General features: G+C 35.2%; 1 protein-coding gene across 1 annotated transcript; it reads right to left on the bottom strand.

Moving 5' to 3' along the window:
- Nucleotides 1–10,033: 10,033 nt before the first annotated feature.
- MS3_00005807 (uncharacterized protein) lies at nucleotides 10,034–20,228 on the bottom strand. Its single transcript, XM_051213896.1, has 5 exons — nucleotides 19,789–20,228; nucleotides 15,804–16,092; nucleotides 14,653–14,852; nucleotides 13,863–14,115; nucleotides 10,034–12,214 (listed from the first exon to the last, which is right to left on the bottom strand). The coding sequence occupies exons 1-5, from the start codon at nucleotides 20,115–20,117 to the stop codon at nucleotides 11,969–11,971; spliced, it is 1,317 nt and encodes a 438-aa protein (XP_051073505.1). The 5' UTR covers nucleotides 20,118–20,228; the 3' UTR covers nucleotides 10,034–11,968.
- Nucleotides 20,229–22,730: the final 2,502 nt, after the last annotated feature.

Here is a 22,730-nt window from a genome sequence, read left to right as displayed (position 1 = left end):
TCAATTTGCGATTTATCGCAAAGACCAACCTAGTTATCAATGGTACTCCAAATGAGGTTACTCTCTGACGTATACAGCCTAGAAATTAGATCAATTAATCCGAACCAATAAATGCTTTTACTAATATTTACTTCATCATAGTTTACTCTCCTACTATTTAAAATAATCACCGATATCTTTTGCAATCAGAACTTTAAAGATTTAGTTAATCAAGTTGATCAGTTAACCATTTCCTTATCAAATCGGTTTATATCTAAAGTGAAATACAAATCAGGTAATTTCAAAGTGTTTCTTTTAAGAAAAACAGAAAATAAAAACAACCTAATTAGAATAGAATGACGTCACACTTATTTCATTGATATCAGTATTTATTTTTGTACACAAGGTGAATAGAGGTATATGTGAATACACCTTTGATATTTTGAACATTTAATGTTATATTGTATCAAAACGCTAAAGATTTTTACGAAGATGGTTACATTGTTAGGTAGTAGATTTACACTCAATAATCATACTCTCTTCATTCTATGAATCAATTATACAAACTAAACAAACTGATACTTTGTACTTTGTATGAGGTTCTTAGTTGAGCATAATTAGTATATTAAGAGCATACATTCTATTCCATTTTGTAGATTTTAAACTTATATTTTATATCACAGCCTGGTTTTGTTTAAATAAACATCGGAAATCAGGAAGCACTGAACAGCTATTTCGTTTTAGTACGGGACTATTCAGCAGTGTTCACCAACGATCCCAAGACCTTTTGTCTTACTAGGAGCGCTTAACCTCTAGACCACTGAGATAGAATTTAAGGGTGTATATATCTAACTTCAATCAATTCGCCACATTATTTGACCATCTTTCATTGGCTTCGGTCGATAACTGTCTCACACCCAATTTAAATTTCACTAGTTACAGTATCTCACTAGAACTTCTGGAACCATATCTGAAAGTGAGTCTCCAGTGGGTAAGTGATTATTATTAACATAAAGATTATCAAATTTTCTTTATCAAATCATGGACTGAATTTAGTTAAACAACTACTGACTTGACTGATAGAGAAGATACAACAATCAATGTGTAATTAAGAAATCCTTGTATTGAGTGTGCTTTATAGATGGAAATTAATCATATATATAACCACTTCGAATTTAATTTCTATCATTAAAAACTAATTGTTATTTGGATTAATGACTAAGCGTTCAACTCACTAGTTTCATTAACCACTTGAAAAGACATATTGTTAAAAGCATTCTAAACATTAAAATTCCCTAACATTTACTGAAAAGAGAAAATAAGTCTAATTGAATCTTACATGTGACTATCATACTTAGTTCCTTTTTGCCATAATTGAAATATTTTATTTTTCATCAATGATCAATATCACATTTCTGTTTCTTCTTCTTCTTCTTCTTCTTGCTTCTTTCTCTTGATACACCAACTTACACACTAACTACTAACTTAATAACAAATAGAAATTTTAAATGAAAAAATAGGACTTGAAAAAGTGAATTCATTTTTAGATAATGATTCGATTTTTGAAATAAAACCGTTTACTTTCGATTTTCTGATAATCCTCGTTACGAATTGACATTAATTGGGAAATGACCAAGAATCAGGTAACAATAGATAACTATTTAATTGTACTTTAAGACTCTGTAAACGTATTTCTTCACTATCATATAGAAGATTGAATTAAAGATTTTCAGGTTTTGATGTAAACATGATCTTTTTAAACCAATAACTTGATATTAAATGGTTTACATTTGTAACTTCAGTCAATTCATGATATATAAGTAATGTTAATTAATAGTTTTAGTGATACATATTTCACATTAAAAATGAATGAATTTCTCTAGTCACTACTTATTAGAATGTCTGAAATATATACGGGTGGTATTTGGATTCATAAAGCAGGAGATTTCCAGTACTTATTTATTATAAAGAAAATAATTTCTAACTTGATTAATCGGATTAAATAGTTAATGGACTTTGTACCGTATAGGGATTTTGATCAACTGCCCAGACTAAAAGAAGAGATTAGATTCACAATGAACTAGCTTCACATTATCGAATCTTATAGATTTTTCCAGAAGATTATGAATTGGTTTCATCAGCATATCATGTCTATATTAGAAGCTTCTTATCTAATTCTTATACCAAAGCATATACTGTTGTCAGCTAAATAAGGCTGTAACACTGAAACAATAAATTTTTGTTAAGTTCATTTGATATATAACTTTGATCACCAGTATGTTAACATCTGAATGCTTGAATATACTATGGTATGAATTTCTCAACTATGCTTGACCATTTAACTTACTAATGGACTCCCAAATTACAGTTCTTCTGTTTGATAATTGTGGCAGTACATGATTTGCAATCTCAAAAGGAAAATAATCCGTCACATAATTCTGTTTTCAACTGTATCAGGGTTATTTTATCAAATCTCTATTCCCTGTCATAGACCTATAATTCGATAAACTGTTAGGGTGCCGCTTCATGGAAGAGCGCTTATTGTGTATCAGACAGGTTTTACTAACCCCCTATGAGTGAAAGAAATATTCAATACATATCAGTTAATTAGTATAAAGAGGACAATTACTCAATCTGGACTTTTTTTAGCACGGAGGATCACAAGTGAATTTAAAAACAGATGCTTTGGCTATGGTCATTGACAACGTTTACAATGTTCACTATGTCTGTTTTACATAACATTTTCACTCATTTCTCGTTCTATTTATTGGGTATTTGCTGCATTTCAAGCATTTAGATGTATACAAAACTGCTCTCCATGAACATATCAAAGCGGTGCAACCAAACATTTCGGATTGAGAAAACAAATATAGCGCAAGTCATAGATTGAAATAAAATCCCTGATAAAGGTTACAATAGCATTTATCAACTAATTAAATGCGAAGAATGGTCAAAATTATTGGATATATCTCAGCCAATATTGTCGGTGGAGAGACTTAGACTGACGCCATTACATATTCAAATATAGTCTATTGATCGTTCACATCGTTCACATAGAGATGTAAATAAAAAGTATATAAATTATGTATAATCCAATTTGTTGGAAAATCGCGGATAGTTATGAGTTTTTTTATAATGAATAAATAATGAGACAGGTCTGTGCAAGTCATGAATTCACAAATATGTTAGACATATGTCTAGATTGGACAATTAAATGAGTCACTTAATCGATTATCCAAGTATGCAATTGAGATGACTAATACTGAATACTAATTTAGAGATGAATGCCTTTGTATACATGTAACTAATTACATATTTCATTGTTTGAACTGAAGAGTACCTTAAAATCATTTTACTACTACTGCTACCATACTTGTTTTCGTTATGTTAATACGTATACAATTACTGTGGCAGGTGAATATCTATGATTAACATTTAGTTCATGCTGATGATTTCAAATAATTTAAGTATTAAAGTCAAATAATGGGTACCAGTAGAATCCAGGACAAAAGTTTCACCGTATTTTTGAATAGTCACCAGGATGTTCCTGCATTCTATTGCTGATATTCGCAGTGAGACTCGAACCCTGTACATTTCAGTTCAAACACCACCTAGTACTGAACTCAGATAACCACAAATTCATTTAACGTGTGTGTAGGTATTAGTGATAATACGAACGGATTTATTATTTGATATAAAGATCGGTTGGTAGGTAATGGAGATTAGATTTTAAAAAAATATTATAAGATGTATGTTGATCAGTATCATATAGGATGTAAAGCGAATTTCCACTTTTAACACCATTTTTTGAAAAGAAAATCGTTGAAGAATTCTTCTTAAATTACTTTACATTTTGTCTATTTCCACTGAGTAACTAATGCAGTTGTTAGGAAACGGGTACTAGGTAAGGATGGCAAATCAATTGATGAAGTAGTGAAACTTCATTAGGTGAGATGGCTGGGACACGTGTTACGTAGCCCAACCACCGACTGCATCGACGTGCGATGTCCAATGGTATTGGAGTAGGTTGGAAGAAAGCTAGGGGCGGCCAGACCAAAACATGGCACAAGTCCATGAAGTCACTGACAAGTGGACTGAGTCATGTCGGTAGGTGTAGACTACCTGGTTGGGGACCGCGAGATGATAGCAACCGATGGTTAGAGACCCTGAATGACATGGCTCAGAATCGTTTGCAATGGCACAGGTACATCTACTCATTGTGTTCCCCCAAATTCTAATCTCCTGAACCCTCCTTGTCTCTTTTTCCTCTTCCAAAATTTATTTCACTGGATTATACTCCTTGAATAACATCTTTAAACCCTAATCTTTCCGATTACTGCTTATACTCTTATTACCTCTACCACTACGGGATTTGAATCGATAACTGCATCTTTGTACTAATGTGGTCTGGCAACTTGAACTGATGTACGTACGTACGAAGTTCTACGTTGTTACTGACTGACTATTTCCATTTCATATTAGAACACTTTTTAAGGATGCTTTATCAATCTTTCATTAAATTTTATTTAAAATATATATGTTAATTGTTAGTCAACGATTATTGGTTCGTCTATGTTATCTTGGAATAATGCTGTACATAAAAGTATGGCTTAATAGCAATTATCACGGTAGAAAAGTGTCATTTTAATTTCCATTTCAAGTAGATTCTTATTTATTCTATCATATTTTATGTTTTTTTCTCATTAGGAGACTGATAGGTCTCGAGTTCGAATCTCGCGGGGCGGGATCGTGGATGCGAACTACTGAGGAGTCCCATACTAGGATGAAACGGCCGTTCAGTGCTTCCAGCTATTCCGTGGTGATCTACCTTCAATTGACTCATGAATTCAATTATTAAATTACTACAATCGCCACAAAACCCTCCTCTGATTATAATCATCAGGATTTATTTGAAATACATCTTTTTTGGTTACAGATATAATACTTTGACACATTATAGTGTCGGTTGCTATGTCAGGCTAACGTAGCTTATTCTGGCTTCCGAACAAGCCAATTTATTCATTCGTTTTGAGCCACATTTTGACCTTGTTAATTATTCGCTTATCGACCTTGACTGTTTTTATGTAAGCGAATATATGTGCATTTCTTATCTTACTCATCATCATGTCTGTAGCTTATTTTTGTCTAACTATATATATCGATTCACGCTTGGTTATATAGAATTGACTCACTCGCCTTCCCCATTACGCAACATTTTGTTTTGCTTCACATTTCGATCAATGATTGTCTGAAATATACATATTCAAAAATGCATTCTCGTATTTGACTTATTTAATCCCGTTATTCATCAATGATTTAAGTCGATAATTATATACGTGGATTAGTGATATATATTTCAATAGCAATCATTTCGTAACGATCTTTCATACGATCTAAATGGGGTCAGATACCGGGTCACAAAAACATCACGTTGTGATGTTTTGGAATGTAGTTAAGAGCATTTGTGATCCTGTTTTTATTCTAATCATGATTTTTTTATTATATTCCACTTCTTAGAAATATTATATTTGATCTTAATAACTTTTAGCGTATGTTTTATTTCTTAGTAGGATGGATTAATGTTAATTTTACTATGGATTTACTAGTCTCAGATTTTGAAATTAACACCGTATACTTATATAATTTAAGATATCATAATACATCTTAAGTCATTTAACTTGTAAATTACAATTTTTTCCAGCCATATAATGAAATTAGTTTAAGAAAAAGAAAGGATAGTAGTAAATTTACATTGGTAACATGGGATTTTTTAATTACCTCGTTTAATAACTAACATTTAAGTAATTAATATTTGAACGAACAATATTCTTTTCGATAAATACTTGGACAGAGTGGTACACACATTTCTTTAGCTTTGTACCTCTACAGTACAAAAGAAACCTGATCAAAACTTTTAGTTATGGAATATGCCCTATATGTTTTACGGATATAATTGAAAAAGAGCTAAACATCTTACGCAATACTAATTAGGGAAAACGGATACCCTAGAAAGTTTATAATTAAATATATAATCATGAAGGTGAGAATGGGCGAAATACAAGCAGTGAATAAGAAAACCCTGTTCATGCGCCTAAAATTCACAGGGGATGCGGCTAGCGAAATACTAACTCAGAGACTACGTAGGACAATACAAAAGTCTTTTAACGCCGGAGAACTGCGATTAGTATTTTCTACGCGCCCAATGGTTACACCGAAGCTAAAAGATGAATTACTTGGAATGATCACCTCATTTTGTATTTATCAGTTCGACTGCTCCTGTGGAGCAACTTATATTGGTCGAAGTTCTAGGAATTTACATTTTCGTGCTAGCAAACACCTCCCAGCATGGCTAAGCAAAGGTCTGGTGAAGAAAGTGAACAGTTCGATATTGGCCCATTTAGCGCAAACTGGTCATGGTGCCAATATAAACCAGTCCTTTTCAATTATTTATGGGGTCAGTAATTTTTTGCCGAAGCTTGTCAAACTCAAAGTCCTTCAAATGGCTGAAGCAGTAATCATTAGGATGAAGAAACCGGAGCTATGTGTACAAAAGAAATATCTTCAACTGCTTATCTTTCCTTGGCCAACCTCAAGGCCAATTAATCAATAGTAATCTTAACTATTGAATGACCTAATTTGACTATTGTACTTACGACATTCCTTAATCAAATGTACTTGTCCCTGTTATCTTTATTCACAGATCTGTGTTATTATTATTACTATTGATTAAACATCGTTATTAATCTCCCCAATACATGATTCATTTACTTGTCATTCATCCCATCTTATTGTCTTACTAATGATTTTTTTACACGATATAATCTTCCATTAAGCATTTGATCGAATTGTAATTGTACTATTATTTCTCTCACTCTATCTGACCCATATTTATTCTGATCATGAATCTTAAGATTTTCATTTAACATGTAAGCTGATTCAAGTTAACACTAACAATTTTATTTTCCATGGTGGTCTAGCTTCAATTGATTCATGAATTCAACTATAAAATTACGAAAATTTCCACAAAACCCCTTCTGATAATTTTATTCTATTTTGTTTGACAATCCTAAATTCACATGCTTTAACTTTAAATGATGCAATTCGCCCTTAATCTGTCTATTTTTCGGATTATTAATTTGGATATATAATTGTAGAACCTGAAGAGAATTTATCGAAAAGAGTACTCTTTGTTCAAATATTAGTCTTTTAATATGATGAGGATCTTTAAATAAGTAATTAATATGTTTACACATGTCGGGAGTGAAATAGTTGTCACCTATAATATTAGATAATCACAGATTAAGCCAACTTGGAATTGTTTCATAAGATGACAAACGAGTTGCTTTCATGGTTAGGGATTTAATTCCTAGTGGGATCGTACGAGTGTAATACTGAAGGGTTTAATATTGGAACGAAACAACTATCTAATCACTTCATGGTTTTCAGTCGTATCCTAACTGAGATCAAGCTGTGATTAACACAATGAAATGCTTGCAATATCTGTTATAACAGTTGGGGAACTAATCATTAAGAAAAAATTAAAGGCATTAGTTTTACTTTCTGCACTACTAATCAGCAGGATTCTATTAAGTCGATAATTTATTTTTTTTAGTTTTTATTATATCCAACTGGCTAGCAATTTGTATGATTATTTTTATTGGAAAAAGATTTAAACTGAAAACTAGTTTTTCATGAACTGATATCGACTGGGAAACTTAGGTTTCTGAATGTATTAACCAGCTTTTTCCTCTTCACTGTCTATAATAACTGTAGTTGTTTATTTGCTAATGACCAGTTTTGAAATGAGCTTATTACAAGCACAGTGGAACGTATGGTTTATAAGATCGATCAAATTATTGGGGAAACGTTAACTTGTCGATAACACTGAATGTGTATTGTATGATATCAATAATTGAATAAAATTTTAAAAAATGAGCCATTAGATTCCAGTTAATTGACTCATCGATACGATGACTACGGTAGAAATTAAAGTCTTTAAGTTTACTCATATGTGGGGTCGTGAGAACACAATGATGATAAACCTCATATTTGGATTAAACAGCTGTCCAGTTCTCTTTGATTTTCAGTGGTTTCCCGGTTTCCGTATTTTCATGATGGTATCTATGTATGGATAGTACAAAATCTTCACACAACTACGAAAGTAATTGTATGTGTAAGTGCTGCTTATAGTAAGTCGTTCAGTTTATATTTGAACTGATCAAAAAGTAATATTACTGTGAGGAATATGAAACAGATTTTTTTTTTACAAACTGGTATCCAAATTACAATTTTTCCCAATATAAACGCTCGTTTTCCTGAAACAATGAAAATTCTTACTTGGATAAACAATACTCATAGTAAATTCCTGATATGTACCAACTTGTTTATTAAATATTTTCATAGATTATACTTTTTAACACTGTAACAAGAGGTTGTTTTGAAGAAAATCTGATGTACATTTTGAGCAATCTGATCATATATTTATTAATCAAGAGTTTGAGAAAACTTTAGAAAACGTCTTCACGGAACCTCTGACACTAAATGTGGAGTAAGAATTTGTAGTTCAGGTTTCGTGAAGAAATAGTTTGCTAAGGAGGCTTGAAGTTTCTTATGATTATAGCTTTAATAAATCTATGAACACAAATCTGACAGTGAGCCTAAAATATCTTTCAATTTCTAAGAAGTGAATCTTAGGACCTTAGAAAATTATATGTTTAGCTTTGGAGAGGAATGTTCATCAGTTCTTTGAGCTTGTTTTAGATTGCAATTTGAATTGGATCTGAAGTTATTTTTAACGCATGTTTTACTATTATCGACCGTATAGCTAGATTACTCCTCCGTGTATGTTTCCAGGTACACATCTAAACTGATAAACACTAAGGGGATGTGAAAAAGTGTTTACTAAAGTTTATGTGGAATCGATATGGTTCTTTACCTCGACAACTATATTTCAAACTGTGTTTCAAATTTGACTTCTCTCTGTACTTTAACATGATATAGACACTGCTTTATGACTGAGTAGATTGACGGTTCACATGCCAATTGAATCTTACGTAGGTTTCATTGAGTATCTGTTCAATATTTCATTCATCAGTTTAATATATCATATTGGATCTGGATTGCAAAAACGATTAATTTAATGGAACGGATATATTACTAAGCCAATTTTACGTTTTAGTGGGTCAACATAGTGAAAGCCCGTATATTATCTTATCTAAGTAAGCTTCCAACAAAGTGATCGTTTTGTCAAGTCACCATTCTTCTTACTAAGAGCTATATTTACAGTGAGCACATGACTACCATTTCTTTATTTAGAGTTTCTTGACACCATAGTGTAGATTGAAGTTTATTTTAACGCTGAACAAATCAAAAATGCGTATCATATATTACTTATATGTCACCCATACATCTTCTATTCAGAGGAATCTTACTGGTAAGTTGACTGGTTACATTTTCATTAATATGACACCAGTTCTGAGAGATCATCTATAGGGACGCTATCAATTTGTCTAGATTATTCCCTTTTCAACGTAAAATGAACCTTGTGTGTAAAAATTACTATCATGAATGTTGAAAGCGTAAGGGAAAGATGAAAATTACGTTATAAATGATATTATGTGTCTATATTTACATAGGTTAAAAACATTTGCACTGGAGGACTCAATATCAACATCATCTACATAGCTAATAAGGGCATGTTTATTTGAGTGAAAACTCAGGAAAGTTTTTTGGGACACAACCAAATATATTTTTGAATAAATATCGTAGCAGAATAACATGAATTCATTTATTTCGTGGATTCTTCTCAGTTGTTTACAACCTAAAACCATAGTACTTATCATTAAAACGTCTACGACAAACTGAGTTAGAATATGTACGTTTCTTACATAAAGTATGTATAGTTATTTCGTTTTAATGATAAATAATAAGATTCTAGGTTGTAAGCAGTTAAGGAGAATACATGAATTCATATTATTCTCTATTCAAGATTACAAATGTTGTAGAAATATGTTTTGCATACTTGTAAGTAGTATAAGTAATATTAATTGATATTGTCAGCTACGCTGGGTTCTTCGAATGGATGGGGTTTGGAAGGCTCTTCGTTGACGTAATTTTGCAGGTTTCTCTGAGTTCTATGTAGGGTTCACAACTTTATTGTGGCCCATTTATATGACTCTAATTCTATCGTATGATGATGTTAACGAAATATACGTCCTGCCTACCCTCGTATGTAATTGTTGACTTAATTCGAATGAGTGAATAACAGAATACGTCAAATACGAGAATGGATTTAAGATACATATATTCCATGGATCCAGGCATACAATAAGAAAAGCGAATGTAGGTAATCCAACTCATTTTGATAAAGCGTGACTCAATATTTGTAGCCAGACAAGAACAAGCTAAAGACGTGATAAATAGGGTACGTGATAGACACACACACCTACACAAAAAACGGTCAAGGTTAATAAGCGAACGATTGATAAGGTCAAAATGGGACTCAAGGTAAATAAATAAATTCGTCTGTCCGGAAGCTAGAACAACCCATGAGGGCTTAATATAGTACGAGACACCGCAGCCTGTAAACATCTTGTCTGCGTCTTAGCAAAACTGAATACATCTTATTTGTGAATTACACAGTTTTAATCTACCATTAAATAAAACAATGAATCTAGAAATATACATATGCAGATCTCGGTGTCTGGATCTTTACGTACGTGTGGAACCTTATGTCAGGAGTGAAATCACTTGACTTCCAACTATTGAAGGACAAGTTCAAATATTGTTCCGTTTGATTCAGTTCGGACAGTTGATTAGTGCATCTACTTTACATTATGGTCTTAGCTTAATACTGACCTCTGTTTGAATACTTAGTGAAATAATCATCACCCATTGAGCGAGTGTTGTAAAAGTGACGATGAAATAGTGATTAGAAATCCGTAAAACTAAATGAATATTTGGGATGCCATTAAACTTCTTTTACTAACCTTGAAACACTACAAGGCTTAGTGATTACTATTAATGCTTTTTATACTGAATTTTGTTGTGTTAATCGTCAGAAACTACCCACTTAAATAAAAACTTTCTCTTTGGCTATGGTATGGCGGGAAGATGTACAAGTACATAGACATTTATGCGTCTAAAGGTATGTAGAGAGGCTCTAAAATAACTTATCTAGGGTATAATATTATGCGACAGGTAAAATTATAAAATCGAAACTAACTGAAAACCTTCCTAGTTAAAGATAAACAACTGTTAAGCACCGTTGTAAGGAAAACTTATATAAACATATGCATCAGAATAAAAATTCAGATTCAGAGGGAATAATTGAAATATTTTATACACAGAATCCCTTACTTTGCCAAGCATACATTATTGAATAAAGCAATTGCTAGTATCTAAAATGAGCCTATTAAATGTAGTTGAGATTCAAAATCTTGACCTAAAAAAGGTAAAGACATATTCCATGAATGTAAACTTCCACCAAAAAAAATAAAGTGTGCAATTCGAACAAACGCCAGTTGATATATTAAAACAAAACAAGCAAAAGACACTTACTTCTTTGCTTTACTATACTTTAGTTAGAAATATGCTTATCCTTAGAATACAAATGGCATAACCAGACAAGTGTTGACTACTAAGAGTATGGAAATGACAGTTATTGTTTCTAATGTTTGTTACGATGTCAGATAAGAGACACTGTAATCCAGTGAAGAGAATATAGTTTAAAATAATATCGATAGTTATTATAGTTATTGGAATAAAAAAAGTATATTGTAAAATGTTATAATTTACAAAGACAAAAGAAAAACAATCTGGAAAATATTTAGTTATATATATGTATGATGGATTTCTGAATCAATACAAAATATTCCGCATATTCTCCTCACGTTTTATACTAGAATTTTTATATGAAAGCTCAGGAGTGTAGATAAGACACGCTGAAATAGCATAGAATCGAAACGATGGTCACATCTCAGTAAATCCCTCACTTATCAATGATGATACGGTTTTGTTTAGATGATGAATTTTGATCAGTTAATGATGCTACGTCATCTGTTACTAACTTAAGAGCAGCAAGTTCAGCTTCTAAATCATCAAAGCTCGGTGGTGTTTTCCCCGGAGGTGATGGTTTCTTTGGTTCAACAAGGAAATTGTCAAGTTCTTGTTCCAAATCGCTCATATCTTCCAATCCAATAGAGGTACGTCCAAAACTGGAAACAACATCTGAGATCTGGAAGAAGTGAAACGTTTTAAAGAACATAATGATGTTTGTCACAAGTTCGGAACTTTTCTGTTTAGGAGATAGTAAATAGAGGCTTAATGGTTCAAGTGTATTAACAGTTAGGATAACAGTTACACAGATAAAAAAGAAAATAAAACATACATACTTAATGGTTGGATATTCTTTAACTTTTAGGTACGTGGAAAGTAATACTATGTTAAAAGAGATATCCTCTATACAAATGAGTAATGCCTTTTATGACGTTCTTTTAACCGGTCTATTTATAGACTGTGCAAGATGAATAATGGACGTAAAAATGTTCAAAGCGGGAGAACGGTTCGTAACTATAGGGTACAAAGACAGTATATTATTCTAGAAAAGTTTTACACAGTTATTATTATTATTTTACGATTATACTATTGAGTAATAATTATGCGTGAAGCCAATGTATGAACAGGATATGTGAATTTAAAACAATTAGATTATTTAACTCATTAGGTGACCTACATGAATGTTATTTTTACTAAACCCTTCAAAATAGTTATGTTTGTGTGTCAAAATTTTTCAACGACTACTTATACAACAAAAAATGACGATCTCAAAATTGATAAGGCCTGTTATCAGAGAATCCGTGACCAGTGAAGTTCAACTGTGTCGCATGTTAGGCAGTTACCCACTGGAGACAATGGAATATGGTTGCATAATGTCGTGTACTGATTGAGGTTAGACACTAGCACCGTTGGATACCGACTCAGGGGTCTGAAGGTTAAGCATTTGCGCATGAAACGCAAGGTCCTGGGTCCGGGTCTAGTGTGAAGGATCGTGAATGCACACTGCTGAAGAGTCCCATACTAGGGCGAAACGCCTGTCCACTGCTTCCATGTTTCCGATTGTGGTCTAATATTGATCGGTTAATGATTTCAATCAAACTTAACAATCTTTACAGCCCCATAAGTTCTAATTTTTAACGGATATTTGATCAATATAATCAACCGTTAAGACTGACCATATCAAATCAGCTCACGTAGATAATGAAACTTAAAGTCAAGAATGCAGTCTTGTACTGTGCAAAATGATTACATTTGTCACATAAAACAACCGTACTGAGTGCATGTGCTGAATTAAATAAGTCCTCATGTGGGAGACATGTTTGAATATTCAGGGAATCAAGGTACCATTTTATTTCTTTACGAGCGAGTTTTTAATTTTAGGCTACAATGAAGGGACCTGATACAACAACTGACATAAAGGTAACTTCTAAGCGATAACTCTGCGAAAAAATATCCGAATTTGAATCCCTAGATTGGAACTTTTTCGAATTCATGCAAGGACTTTACACCTGTAAATAGCATTATTACATTTTACAATGAATCAATGGCTAAATCACTCAAACACCAGACATTGAATAGCACGTTTGAAACTGATTCTGACTATTATGCTTCGATCTTATGAGTGAATGTCACTAATTTCAATAGAAAAAGTGGTTTAAAGGCGACAATAACAAGTTTTTACTTAGTTACTGAGCTGTAAAATATTAAGTCGATAAATTTTTCAGGTGATTCAGTGTGAAACAAACAAAAATATAAGCATTGAAAACCATGACAGAATAATGAATAAACTTTCTTAATGCAAATAATTATTAACCGAAGATATTTACCTCTTGACTTTCTTGAATTCTATCCATTACGTCATTCATTACACCTTCTGCTTTACTCAAAGAATTAGATCCTCCTACAGCTTGTCTGAGAGCTTCATTAACGCTATTTAGAACAAGTACAATATTCCTGTTTTCTGTTGCAGATTCTATATCAATCAACATTGTTTCCAGATTATTAAGTTGTAATTGCTTTTGTTCTAGAGATTTCTCTAACACCTTCGTACGACGTAATAGAGATTTTGCTTCTGAATTCCTGTTAACAAGAGACAGTGTAAGATTAAAAACATATTCGCAAATGCAAAGGACTAGTTAAACAATTTAAAAAAAAGCTATTTAATAGCTATAATTTTAATAAACCAGCAATGAGTTTGTGGGTGACTAACAACATATAACCTGGTATGCATGTACATCGGTTCAAGTTGCCATAGCCCATTAGCACACCGAGATGAAATCGTCAGGTCAAATCCCAGAATAGTCGAGGTAGTAACAGAATGAGTGTTAACAAGATTAGGTATCGAAGGTACGAATCGAGAGAATATAAATTAGTGAAATCAGAACCTATGAACATAGCTCAGTTCAATTGTCACTGACGTCATGGACTTCGCCCTCGGGTCTTAACTTGCTGATTTTAGTATCGCCACTTTCAAACAGACCTACCTGGCACGGTAGGACCTAAAGACACACGTGCTCCAGCTAATACAGCTCGGTTGAGTCATCACGATAGGCAAGCCCGACCACCATGTCAAGGTAGCAGCTACGGTCAGGAATAAGTCAGTGTACACGTACTTACCTCTTATCTAGCAATAAGGACTTGATATGACTTCGACGTTGATCTATAACAGTTTCCAATCTTTTCTCTTCATTTTCAAGTTGTTTAATTGTAGATTTGAGTTGAACAATCCCACTTAGTGCAGATGATTCTATTTTTGCAGCGTCTGGATTAGTTGGTTTGTTCGGTCGGCTATTAATATCTTCACCAACGCGAATAATCTATTAAAATAGAGATATTGTATTAGATAGTCAAATGAAAAAAAGCTTGATTTTTATTTTACCATGTAGCATACTAAAACTACCATACTATTAAAACATGAAACTGCTATCTACAAATGAGTTACAAATGCCACGGTAGAGGATCCCGTACAGCATATTATTTACCGACTCTGAGACAATGAAAAAAAAGCGTGAATGGTCATGTTGTATAATGAAAAAAATCGTGTTGGTCTAGAATATAGTAGTCCATTAAGATACAATGGATGAGGTCGTAACAAACATAAAACTCAGTCACAACCCAGTCATAGTTATGTGCTACATTCTCCACAAAAGCTAGATACATCTTTTAACTGAGTGAAATATATCTTGGTTATTCTTCTAATTCTTTGATTGAAAAATATTCTACAGAACAAAGACATTTCAAGCCATTCAAGTACACTGGAATTATTTGTTACAAACAAATAAAATCTCATTAAAGGGATATATACTAACAATTTATGATGCCTACGACGATCAGCTGATATTTATTGTTCATTTCTTATTATGAAAACGTATGATAGAATATCTACATTACTGAATGATGAGACAAAAATATTGCTTAAGCCAGTTGAACAAACTATTAGGCCAAAACATATCCTTTAAACTGACGAAGTTTTGAGGATACGTTAGTAGAGAGTAGTAAAATGGCAATCAGTCTCATGAGTTGTACAATAATATTCTATTATATGAAGTAATTCCTTAGTTTATGGAGAAGTGTATGCTTATATACCTATAGTGTTTGATTACCGTTCATATACCCATTTATAACTTTTGGACATAGCTTGTTTACTGGAACGCTTTGTATATGCCTATGCTAAAATTGCCTGATCATAATATAATATTCAAAACAGTTTAAGTTACTATATGACTTCGACAATCAGTAATCTATCATTAAATGGGTGTTGAACATACCTGAATCGGTTGGGAATCTGAAGTAGACGTGGTTTCCACAGAAACGCAGTGTTTGATATTACTCAATAAATCAAATATGTATTCACGAGTGGCCACATGGGAATAAAAGTTTGACAAGGCTGAGTTAAAAAGCTCTAGGTCATACGCAGCTGAATGTGGTAATAACCTCTGGTCACGGTAATTGTCATGAAACCAAGACAAAAATTCCACAGCGGAATTTTCAGCGAACTGACTGAACACAAACTGCTGACTCGATGTATCAGTCTCTAATGGGTTAGAGGATGGCTGACTGAAATATGAGAATATTCAAAAGATAAAACGACCATTTGAAGTTAGTCCAACGCTAGTGTAGTAGAAACATCAAACAATCATCTGAGTGGGCACTACATATTTTATAACTAGCAATTAAGATAAAACCTTGAAAGCAACAGAACCATAAAACTTCTCAAATAGTACGAGTACGATTACCCCTCCTTACATCGAATACCAGTTATACTGACTTTATACTCAGTATCTACGATCTAAAGCTTAGGAGTGTTTTTGACGCTAACTATAGTTGGTATGGATTAATACATTTGATTTCGTGGTATTTAAAAGATAAAAAATCTTTGGGGTAATGAATTCGTACAAGTTGGGAATTATTTATATGCCTCAGATTTTAGTTTGCAAACAAATCACATTGAATATCTCAATTTATTGATACTTTAAAACCTGTTTGTACTGAAATCTCAAATATATTAAGCAAATTAATTAAGCTTATGACTTAAGTATAACTAATGGACCAAATAATCCCCTCTGCTGCTACAGAACTCGAAAAGATAAGGACACACGCTATTAACTTTTCGTTGCCTCCGCCTACACTCCTACTGATTGCAGCTCGGACAAAGTTAAAGATGAATTTTTCAGGAAGCTACTCTCTGATGTAGTGGTGGTGGAGGATCATTTTAATACTCAAGTAGGTAAACTAAACCAAACCGAAAGGCGATCGGGCAGATCTTAAGGTGTTTCGGCTAAACGAACAGATAATGGTGACTGTTTGTTGCAATTTTGCTCAGATAACCGTCTATTTCCGATGAATACAAACTTTAGACATAAAGAGGAACATCACCTGACGTGGCGACCCATCGATGGACTCAAATAGATCACGTTGCCTTTAGCCATCGTTGGAATAGCTCGATAGAAGGCTGTCATTCATCCTTGAGCACACGTTTAGACTCGGATCATGCTCTAGTTTGAGCACATATTTGTCAGCATATTACTGGACGTAAAAAAAACTACAGCAAGAAAACCCCTCAGAGTTTAACTTAATGATGAAAAAGTTAAGAATATATTTCAGGAACAACTAGAGAAGTTAGTCAACCGTAAAAGTGATGTCCACTCAGATGTAGCTTGGTATGATATCCAAAAACTTGTGGAGACAGTGATGATATCGAGTAGTAATTTAAACTAGACGGTTAGAAAAAACCAGTGGGTTTCGGCGGTGTCTACAGTACTGATAAGTGCTCAGGAACTCATCCTTTCTGGCTCAGAACACGATGAGGAGCGTGGGTAGCTTAAAAGTAGGCTGACAAAAAGCCTATGTAATCGTCGTGGGTAGTGGTGGTTAAGGATAGCAGGAGAGATGGAATATGCAGAAGCGATGGGTAACAGTAGACAACAGTCCAAACGTACCAAAAAACTGGTATTAAAAACCCATCTGTTAGTGAAAATGACGAGTTGTTATTCACTCTCAATCCAGTAGATTGGACCGATGAACAGAACATTTTAGGGGAAAGTTTAACTTGCCTTCAGCCACAGTTTAGTTGCCCACTATCTCCAAGTAACCTAAATGGGAAATCGATTTACGTCCTCCAACTATTAGTGACGTTGAGAAGGCTAAAGGTAATCTAAAGAGAGGGAGAAAAGCAGGGCCCGATGGACTAGTCCCTGAAAATTTTAAGGATGGTGGTCCAGTTTTAGCGGTTAGATCGACTGAAATCTTGAATAAAATCTGGGAAGTGGACGTAATCCCATTTGACTGGTCTCGATATCTGGTCTTACGTTGTAGCTAGCTGATTGATAAGAAAAGACAAAAATCATTTTGTGATAATCACAGAGGAATCAGTCTAACTGATATAGTATAAAAAATATTAACCTCACTAATACTTTGACGGCTAACTAAAGCTCATGAAGAGTTAACCTGAGAAAACCAGACTGGTTTCAGGCCTATAAGTGGATGTATAGACCAAATATTCATCATTCAGCAGATTCTGGTATATAGACATACTTTTCGACGTCTTACTATAATTGAATTCCTTGACCTTAAAGTGGCGTTCGACTCCGATGTCCGTGAGGTTCTATGGTAGTATCTATCATTGAAAGGTGTATCAAAGTAGTACATTAACCTTCCACAGGTTCTTTACTCAAACACTACTGGTCGAATCAGAGCTTATGGAGAACGGTCATCGGAATTCGTTATTTCAAGTGGTATACGTCAGGGTTTCCCGTTTCCTTTATTTTCATTTAACTTTTTCCATAGATATGCTTTTAGGTGTAACACTTCCATCGTCTGATTGATCTTTTACCAGGAGATTCACTCGTTGACTTAGAATACGTAGATAATATAGCTGTTTGATGAAGACGCTGAAAAAATCCAGTCTTCTGACCACCACCTTTAGCAATAGTGCAAGCATGTTTGGGATGTAGTTCTCTCCCTTGTAAAACGTCATTTCAGCATTGGCTTGCGTCATCGACTGAATTAGTGATAGGGAGTGAACTAGTTGAACGAATTGACCGCTCCGCTTATCTTGGGAGTCTCATCGGTACTGATGGTCTGGTGTCTGAAATCTCGGCACGGATTCAGAAGGGTCGATTGGCTTTTGTCAAATTGCGTCAAATGTGATGCACGCGAGGTATCCTTCTACTAACCAAAGGGCGAGTTTACTGAGCAGCAGTTTTCTCCGTGTGAGGTGTGAAAAATAGCTAAGAAGAAAAGAGGATATTCGTCGGTTACTGGTATTCGATCATAGGTGTCTACGAAGCATTGCAGAGTAAGGAATAGAGTACTAGGTTGAGATAGGAAACCTAATGACGAGGTAGCAAATTTTCATCAACTGAAGTGTTTAGGATATGTGTTACGTATGTCCAACCACCGCCTACCTTGACGGGCGATACCTTCTGATGCAGGATTAGGCTGGAAACTGGGGGCAGTCAAGCCAAGCGTCAATTGACAAAGTCACTGAAAATTGGACTGAGCCATGTTTATGGGTGTAGACTGCGTAGTTGAGATCCGAGTGATTGTCGTAACCAGTGATTAGAAACTGTGAGTGATATGGATGGAACTCGTTTGCAATGGCGCACATGTATCTGTTTCTTATCTTTCTCCAAATCCTGAGGCTATAAATTCCTCATACCCTTGCTTTGTTCTTATTTCACTAATTTATATTTTCTCGAATCGTATCTTCAATGCCTAATCTTTATTGCCACTCACACTGTTACTACCCCTATTAATCTGGGATTTTGCCTGACGATTTCATCTCGGTGTGCTAACAGGCTATGGCCTGGAGGATTTAGTCATAAGTATACTACTGTTAAAAACAAAATGGATTTAGGTCTTCTCGCAATGATATATTACATGGATAATGTAGTGTTAAAACGACAGAACACTAGAGAGCAGATTTACATCTGAGGTCACTATGGTAGATAACTATTAAGTTTTTTACTTACTAAGCACTTTAGCTGATATTATTTTTTTTCTTATCACTCTGCTACGGCGTTTTCATGGAAAATATGACCGTTATATAACTTGGTTAGTAACGAAACGAACCACTAGGAACTTAAGCCGAACTGGAGACGGCGTCTTATTGCCTTACAAACTTTAGACTGAACATATAGACACGTTAGCACACCCCAAGAGTACTACAATGTCATCGAAAAAACGTTAACTGAGATACACACATCATACTTCTGAAAAACCATTGAAAGGAAAGGTTAAAAACAAACCAACCCAATTAAATAGTGATACGCCCATGATATTGGCCTGTGTACAACATTTGAGAAGGCCGTAAACATATTGCCTAAGATACTTCTGTTTGGAGTTACTGGTCCTAGTACACCTTCCGACACCAAATCAGAAATAACCTCTCCAAGTGATTGAGGGTATAAATCTATGCCTTCAACAGGGAAGTGTCGAGTAAACAGCTTTTGAAGTGACTGTTTACATATTACAAATGCCTTGTGATCTTTTGCATAGGATAGCAATATCCTTTTCCAAAATGTGATTTTAGCATTATAATTGACTGGATCAATAACTTTAGAGCGCCTTATAGGTTGCATAAGTGAATACATAGCATCATCGTCATCCCATATATCTGGCAACCGAAAACCAGCTGATTTGCTATCCATCATTATTGTTTGACTGACCTTGACAAGAACGGCCTTCAAACGAGACTCAAATGGTTCAAATGGTTCAAATGGTTGTGGACGGAATAGAAGAAGCTTTCGCTTAACAGGCTTCCGTGTCTAGTAGCAGGGGATCACCAAATCCTCCAGGCAGGAACCTAGGTATGTTAACAATAAAAAAGGAAAAGAAATTGGTAAATCATAATGTGATGCTGTCCTTGGTCCTTAAGAATAGGTCAAGTTGCCTCTTGAAGGACTCCTGAGAAGTCGCTTGGACTAGCTTGGCCGGCAGCGAATTCCAGCTTTTGACAACTCTTAAGGAGTAGAAGTTGTGTCTACATTCCGTCTTGCTATGTTGTGTTTCCAGTTTCTGGGTGTTACCCCTTAGATTATTATTCGAACTAAGCTTAAGTAGGTGTTTAAGAGGATGTCCAGAAGTGTTAAGAATACTATAAGCCATTAGTAAATCACCTCTAAGACGCCTATATTCTAGTGGGTAAAGGTCTAGTGAACGGAGGCGTTCTTCGTAAGGCTTAGATTTGAGTCCTCGAACTGATTTCGTGGCTCGCCGTTGGATACGCTCCAAAGTGACCTTGTCCTTATGGAGTGAGGGGGGAGTACTATGTTTCCGTACTCTAAATGGGGACGGATGAAACTATTGAAGATTGTATGGAAAGTTCGTCCGTCAAACTGTCCAAAAATGCGCTTCAACGTTACCAGTGCAAGGTTTGCTCGGAAGGCATTTTTGTCACAGTTAGCGTAAGACTTTAAGTCATGGGGCACCAGGACTCCTAAATCTTTTTCGACTTGGGATACTACTAGAGAGGAGTTTCCTAAGTTGTAACTGTAGTCTGCGACATGTCGCAGATGGACTACTTTACACTTTGAAGTGTTAAAGGTAAGTCCGTTATCGTCTGCCCAACTTTGAAGTCGCGTCAGATCCTCCTGAAGTGCCTGTGTATCGTCTTGGTTGCGTATCTTTCTCCAAAGTTTCACGTCGTCGGCAAAAAGTAGTAAGTCTGACGTTACCTGTTGAGGAAGATCATTTATGTAGATCAAGAAGAGAAGAGGCCCTAGTACTGAGCCCTGGGGGACCCCACTAGGACATTCCATAGCCTGAGATAAAGTGAAATTAACCCTAACCTTAAAGTGTCGATTTTTAGGTATGAAGTAAGCCAATCGATTAGAGGTGGTTTGATACCTAGTCGTTTGAGCTTGTTGATAAGACACAAGTGGTTAACCTTATCAAAAGCTTTTGAGAAATCAAGGTAAATGACATCAACCTTTCCCTTGCAATCGAGGATGCTTGTCCATCTGTCCACCGCAGTCAGCAGGTTGGTTATACAAGAGTAACCCTTCCTGAAACCATGCTGTTGGGGTGAGAAGAAATTTAAGGACAGTAGATAGTCATTTAAACCGTCGCATATCAGGGACTCCATGAGTTTTGAAGGTAATGACAGAAGAGCCACCGGACGATAACTTAAAGGTTCATTGCGTCGACCACCTTTGAAAATTGGTGTGATGTGAGCCAACTTCCAGTTTTCCGGTAATTTGCCTCGGCTAAGCGAGTGTGAAAACATCACGCTAAGCGGCGTTGCCAGGATTGAGGCTGCCTCCCTCAGTATGGCAGGATGAACCATATCCGGGCCAGGAGAAGTGTCAAGTCTTAAGTGCTGCAATTTCCGGAACACCAAGTCAGCGCTTAGGTCCACTTCAGAAAGTCCTGTGGAGTTGGAGATGAGACTGTCGTCAATAAAGTTGATGTCAGCCGGTTGAAATGTTTGAGAGTAATGGGCCGCCAGAAGGTTAGCGGCGTCGCCATCGTTGTTGGTCGGGCCGTTAAGACCTAGCAGTTGAGAAACTCCTGTTTTGGCTTGACGAAGAGAGGCTGCATAACGGAATAGGCTTCTAGGGTTAGAGGCGAATTTGTCCATAAGCTTTGTTTGGTACTGAAGTCTGTCTTCTCTTATAGCCTTCGTGCATGTGTTCCTGATATGTTTGTATTGCCTATACGCTCCATCGTTATTAGTTCGTTTGTATTCCGCCCAACAGTGCCGTTTGCGGCTTAGGAGGCGAAGGGTACGGTTCTTGATTACTGTAGGTGGCTTGAAGCTTTTGGGAACCGTTTGAGGAACTGAATGGTCTGTAGCACATAAGAGCGTGTGCAGTAAGAAGTCCCAATGACCATCCACATCGATTTGAGGGTGAACATCCCAAACCACCTGTTGTAGATAGTCATGTAGAGCTGGCACATTCAGCCGTTTAAAATTCCAACGCAAATTATTGTTGGGATACCTTAGCTTAGTTTTGATGACAAAACTGAAGGCTATGACGGCATGATCGCTTTTTCCCAGAGGAGCCAGGATTGAGAGGTTGTCGACTAGGAATTCTTCGTTAGTGAATACACAGTCTAAGCGCGATGGTGTCTGACTGTTTCTCTAACGAGTTGCCGACCTCACATTTTCATATAAGCCCAAGTCATCGATGAGGTTGAAGAACCGAGCTTCAATTGAGTTGTCGCCTCCAGTGTACGTGTGTTCCGCGAAG

Source organism: Schistosoma haematobium, chromosome 1 (assembly GCF_000699445.3).
Source record: "Schistosoma haematobium chromosome 1, whole genome shotgun sequence".
Classification (NCBI taxonomy): Eukaryota; Metazoa; Platyhelminthes; class Trematoda; order Strigeidida; family Schistosomatidae; genus Schistosoma; species Schistosoma haematobium.
The sequence above is the reverse complement of the archived record's forward strand: the minus strand, read 5'-3'. Positions and strand labels throughout refer to the sequence as shown.

Bases quoted from the DNA above. Each gene is read 5' to 3' on its own strand.
- MS3_00005807 (XM_051213896.1), bottom strand. From the start codon at position 20,117: ATGCAACCTATAAGGCGCTCTAAAGTTATTGATCCAGTCAATTATAAT. The intron at 14,853-15,803 runs GTATGTTCAACA...CTATTTTAATAG, and splicing joins CAGATTCCCAACCGATTCAG to ATTATTCGCGTTGGTGAAGA. The intron at 12,215-13,862 runs GTAAATATCTTC...CACTTCTTCCAG, and splicing joins GAATTCAAGAAAGTCAAGAG to ATCTCAGATGTTGTTTCCAG.